The sequence below is a fragment of the Nyctibius grandis genome, chromosome 22 (assembly GCF_013368605.1).
Source record: "Nyctibius grandis isolate bNycGra1 chromosome 22, bNycGra1.pri, whole genome shotgun sequence".
Lineage (NCBI taxonomy): Eukaryota > Metazoa > Chordata > Aves > Nyctibiiformes > Nyctibiidae > Nyctibius > Nyctibius grandis.
Window position 1 is genome coordinate 7611394 of NC_090679.1, and position 5792 is coordinate 7617185.

Below are 5792 nucleotides of genomic sequence, written 5' to 3' on the forward strand. Positions count from 1 at the left end.
TAAACAGCAGTAAATAGTGCCTGGGGGACTGTCACCACCACAGCCTGCGTGTCTTGCACCCCTTCAGCAAGCTCGGGTGGAAATGCCACACACCAGCAACCAAGAGCGTCCACACAGCTCATGTCCTGGCACCTCTCATCGCCATCGGCAGGGATTGCATTCTGCGGGAGAACAACTCACACCCACAACAGCAAACCTCAGCTGCGGACCCTAACTGCTGCGGGGTGCAGCAACACCTTTAGTTAGTCTTCCCCCACACAAACAGCCCGGGGCTCCGGCAAGGTCGCCAAGGCAGATGCAAAGGTCCCGGTAACATCCTTAAGCACTTGCCAAGCACCCACCGCCCTCACGCCCCGCGGGAGGAGCCCGGCTCCAAACAGCGCCTGCCCAGGGGTCGGGTGATAAGTGAGGGCGAGAAGGGGGAAGGGGCGAGAGGCGAGAGAGGGAGGGCCACTGACCGTGTCCAGGAGAGCGGGCGGCTCCGGCTGCGTCTCCTTCGCCGCGGGGCCGGGAGGCGGCGGCAAGTTGGGGCTGAAAACCATCAGGTCGCTCTTGCCCGCGCCGTCCGCCACGCACAGGCTCCGGCTCTGGCGCTGCGAGTACGACCAGCTCCCCACTTCGCTGGCGCACACCAGCGTCGCCGGCCCGGGCCCCGACAGCACGCCCGCCCGCGGCGCCCACCGCCACGCCCCGTACAGCACTACCGCCACCATGAACACGCTCGACACCGCGCAGATCGCCACCACCAGCCACACGTTCGTCCACGACGACGACGCCCCCGCGACGCCCTCCGCGCCCGCCGCCGCCCGCAGCCCCGGCCCCGACCACGACGAGCCCGCGGCCGCCAGCGCCGCCTCGGCACCCTCCACCAGCGACACGCTCAGCGTGGCCGTGGCCGAGCGCGACGGCTCCCCGTGGTCCCGCACCACGATCACCAGCCTCTGCCGCGGGCCGTCCGCTTCCTCCAGCGCCCGCGCCGTGCTCACCTCGCCGCTGTACAGCCCCACGCGGAACGGGCCCTTGCCCCGCGGCTCCCACAGCTCGTAGCGCAGCCACGCGTTGTAGCCCGAGTCCGCGTCCACCGCGCGGATCTTCGCTACCACCTGCCCCGCCGGCGCCCCCCACGCCGCCCACGCCCACAACGCCCCCGACTCCGGACCCGACCACCCCGACGCCCCGCCACCCCCCACGCCGCCCGCGCCCGGCAGCAGCGCCGGCGCGTTGTCGTTCTCGTCCACCACGAACAGCTGCACCGTCGCGTTGCCGCACAGCGGCGGCTCCCCCGCGTCCACCGCACGCACCTCGAACTGCACCACCTGCACCTCCTCGTAGTCCAGCGCACGCAGCGCCCACACACGCCCGCTCTCCGCGTCCACCGACACGTAGCTCGACGCCGCCCCCGAACGCCACCCCCCCACCGCCCACGCGCCCCCCGCGCCGCCCTCCCACACCGAGTACCTCACGCGCCCGTTGCCCGCCTCGTCCGGGTCCCGCGCCCACACCCGCGCCAGCTCCGCGCCCGCCGCGTTGTTCTCCCGCGCCAGCACCGTGTACACGGCCTGCGCGAACGCCGGCGCGTTGTCGTTCACGTCCGACACCGGCACGCGCACCGCAAGCCTCCCGCGCAGCGCCGGCGCCCCGCCGTCCTCCGCCCGCACCTCCACCTCGTACTCCGACACCCGCTCCCGGTCCAGCGCCTCCCGCAGCACCAGCGAGTACGAGCCCGACAACGTCGCCACCAGCCCGAACGGCGCCGCCGGCCACAGCGCGCACCGCACCCGCCCGTTCGCCCCCGAGTCCCGGTCCCGCACGCTCAGCAGCGCCACCACCGTCCCCACCGACGCGTCCTCGGCCACCGGCACCGACAGCGACGTCACCCACACCTCCGGCGCGTTGTCGTTCACGTCCAACACCTCCACCACCACCTTGCAGTGGCCCGACAGTGGGGGTGTCCCCTTATCTCTCGCTTCGATTTCGATCTCGTAGGAACGGACCTCTTCGAAGTCGAGGGCGCCCGCGAGACGGATCTCCCCGGTCTTCGGCTTTAAAATGAAAAGGTTTAATGCCTTTGGTGGAAAAGTTTTGATCAGAGCGAACGTAATTTCGCAATTGCTTCCCTCGTCGGGATCCGTGGCGTTCACCCGCACCACCAGCGTCCCCTCTGCAGCGTTCTCCGGCAGCTGCACTTTATACACCGACTGGTTGAACTGGGGCGCGTTGTCGTTCGCATCCAGCACCGAGATCACCAGCTCCATCGTGCCCGTCAGCGACGGCCGGCCACCGTCACTCGCCGTCAACACCAACCGGTGCACAGGCAGCGTCTCGCGGTCCAGCGCTTTCGTGAGCACCAGGAACAGGGATTCCCGGTATTCTTCACTGCGATGCAAATCCAGAGAGAAGTGCTCGCTGGGGCTGAGGGTATAGGAGAGCTGCGCGTTGGCTCCCACATCTGCGTCCGACGCGCCCTCCAGCGGGAACCGAGACCCGGCAGGGGAGTTCTCCGGTATACTGAGGTTTTTGCGGGCGGCGGGGAAGAGCGGGGCGTTGTCGTTGATGTCGGTGACCTCCAGCTCCACGTGGAAGACGCGCAGCGGCCGCTCCAGCAGCACCTCCAGCCGCAGGGCGCACGGCGCGCTCTTCCCGCACAGCTCCTCCCGGTCCAGCCGCGAGCTCACCACCAGCGCCCCGCTCGCCCCGCTCACCTCCACGCTCGCCCGCCGGCCCTGCGCCACCAGCCGCAGCCCGCGCGCCTCCGCCTCGCCCGCCTCCAGGCCCAGGTCGGGCGCCAGACGGCCCACCACCGTGCCGGCCTTGCCTTCCTCCGCCACCGAGTACCGCACCTGCCCGCCGCCCAGAGCCCACGCCGCCTGCAGCACCAGCACCCGCACCACGGGCCCCCAACACACGCCCATGGCCCACGCCGCCCGCCCGGGCCCCGCACGGCTCCCCGCTGCCGCCGTCCGCCCGCACGCCCCGGCTCTCCTGCCCGCCCCGCGCCGCCCCCCCGCGCTCACAGCCGGGCTCTCCGCCGCACCGGGGCGGAGCCGCCTCGCCGCTCCGCCGCCGTTTCTGAGCCTGCAGCGACACCGTGTGCTGCTCCGCCGCCTCGCACGCTCCCCGCCGCCGCCCGCGTCCCCGGCTCCGTCCTGCTCATCTCCTCTCGACTCTCTTTCCTGCCCTTCTCCATTTTTTTTCCTTCTTTCATTTTTTTTCCTTGCTTGTTTGCTCTTTTCTTCTTCCTTTTACTTCTTTTCTCTTTCTTCATTTCTCATTCTTTCTTCCCTCAATTCTCTCTTTTTGTTACTCTCTTTCTTCCTTTCTTTCTTACGATTTTTCTTCCCTTTCTTCTTTCTTCTGTTCCGTCTCCTTCTTACCTTCCTTCTTTTCATTCATGCCCTGCCCTGCCGGATTCTTTACTCCCTTTCCCTTCTCTTTCCATCCTTCTCTCTTTTTTACCGCCCCTGGCAGCTCGCCACTCGCCTCCGGCCCCGCGACAGACATGATCAAAGACGGACCTGTCAGCGCTAATTACGGGGCATCAGCGCTAATTACGGGCAATCACCGCCGGAGCGCGGTACTCTAACCAAGGCGGACCAGCTCCTTTCAGCGTCTAGCGGTAACGTCGGTGCGTGCTGGTCATCTCCTCTATTGTTCTTTCTTTCTCTCTTTCTTTTTCTGTCTCTTTCTTCCTTGTCTATCCTTCCTTCCTTCTTACTTTCATGGATTCCTTCCTTACCTTTTTCCTTTCCTTCTGCGATTCTTCTGCGAGATAATGTTGTTGCAACCTGATCATCTCTTTTATGGTTTCTTCCTTTTTTATCTTCTTTGTAATCTTTCTTCTTTTATTTCTTCATTAATTTCTTCTTTTCTTTTTCTCTCCCTCACCACCTTCCTGTGTACTGCGATAGCATCTGTGCATGCTTGTAAGCTCATTTATCGTTTCTTATTTTATCTTCTTTCTATTGCTTGCATCGTTCTTGTTTGCCTTTCTTTGTGTTGTTTCTTCCTTCCTTCCCTGCTTTCTCCTCTTTCTCCTTCTCCTCTCTTCCTTGTCCTTCCCTCCCGTTCTCTTCTTCCCTCTTTGCCTCTGCTTTGTCTCCTTTACCAACAGGGTTTCTACACGACTACCTCAAATTCGCCGTGGAGCACGGACATGCCCTCAGGCAAGAGCTCTCGTTCCTCTTCCTCACCACTTTTCATCAAGCCTTGCACAGCGGCCCTCAGTGCCGAGAATGCCGAGGTCCTCAACTCCATTCAGCATGTAGAGATACCACTGCATGCTGGAAATCTCCTCTGTCGTCTCTGCCTGCCGTCCTTCCTTCCTTCCTTGTCCTTCTGTCTTCCTTGCTTGCTTTTTTTCTTTGCAAACAGTCCTGCTTCCTTTCTCCTTCATTCCTCCTTAATTTCCTGCTTCCTTTTTTATTCCTCTTCTTCTTTTTTCATCTCTTCCTTTCTCTTCCTTTCTCTTCCTTTTATCTTTCTTCTCTTTCCTACTTCTTTTCCTTTGCTTCCTTTTTCCTTTTTTGCCTTGCCCTGCTGCCCTCCTCTTCTCTTCTGCTTCCATCCTTGTCTCTTTTGTTCTTTTCCACCTTTACCAAAAGATTTTCTACACGGATACACCGCGCTCGACATGAAGCACAGACATGCTCTTTGTCAAAAGCCCTCATTCCTCTTCCCTTCTGCCTTCCATCCCTCCAGACAAGTAATAAAGTCGCTGCTTTCCTCCAGTTTATGCAAGCTGACAGACTCCCCTGCACCTCCTCATCCCTCCCTTCTGGAAGAACACCACACTCCAGCCTCCAGTCCTCTCAAGGACCCAGCAAGTAACGCACCAAGGCAATCACACGGCAAAGACCAGCTCTGCTACAGCAGAACAGAATCCACCACCCTCGGAACACAAGCCAAAGCTCCACGGGCTTGGACAGGTTCCAAAGAGTCCAAACAACGCCTGGGGGGGGCTTTCCTTTGGGAACTCAAACCCATCACAGCCCAGCACGACAATCCTCCACGAAGGTGGAAAAAGCACGGGGCAAACACGGCTCCCAAGCACTCTTCATATACCTTGAGAAAAAGCTGTTCTTCCTGACTCATTTCCCACCTGCACACTGAACAGCAAGCTCTTGCTTCCCCTTGCAGGCAGGCAGGCACCGCAGGAACAACACAGCAACAACCTCGGTGCCCAGGGGCATCAGTCCCCACGCAATACCTCTCACTCATTAGTACGCTATATGCGTCCATGAAGGTTACACTACGACATTTTCACTGAGAATATCCCCTCAACTCCCAACGAATCCACTCACAGAAAGGTCTTGAAGTCCCTCCCCTATCTGTCCTCACTGCCACCCAATCCCACTGTGCCGGGAAGCAGCAGGGAAGGAACGAGAGCAGGCAGTGGTGATTTGCTGCTCCAAACCTACAGGCATTTCAATCCAGGCAACATTCGGTCAATCCAACATAAAGACATCTCAACTGAACAGGAACAAAAGCACATCTGTCTCTCAAACACATCCACTTACCTGTAGCATCATTGGTTGCTTCTTCAGAAAGAAATATTTTCAGGACAGGAGAATTGGTTTTAAAGGATATTTTCCCTTAACATTGTCAAGAGATTTCTGGGGAAGCTGGAGAGAAAAAAATGACTCATGTTCTGCAAAAACTGGACAGTGTGCAGTGCCTCTTATGCACTTCCATCACATGGGAAGTAGGAAGGACACTTGAAAGCTAAGGACATTCTCTCAATGGGAAACCTAGCTCAGGAGAGCAGAAAAGCCATCCTCCACACTGATGGGAAA

The 5792-nt window shown here is 60.1% G+C and overlaps 1 protein-coding gene across 1 annotated transcript; it reads right to left on the reverse strand.

Annotated features, from left to right (window-relative positions):
* Positions 1–242: 242 nt before the first annotated feature.
* On the reverse strand, positions 243–2912 carry LOC137672750 (protocadherin alpha-2-like). The gene has a single exon (XM_068417144.1). The coding sequence runs from the start codon at positions 2910–2912 to the stop codon at positions 243–245; it is 2670 nt and encodes an 889-aa protein (XP_068273245.1).
* Between the last annotated feature and the right edge of the window lie 2880 nt (positions 2913–5792).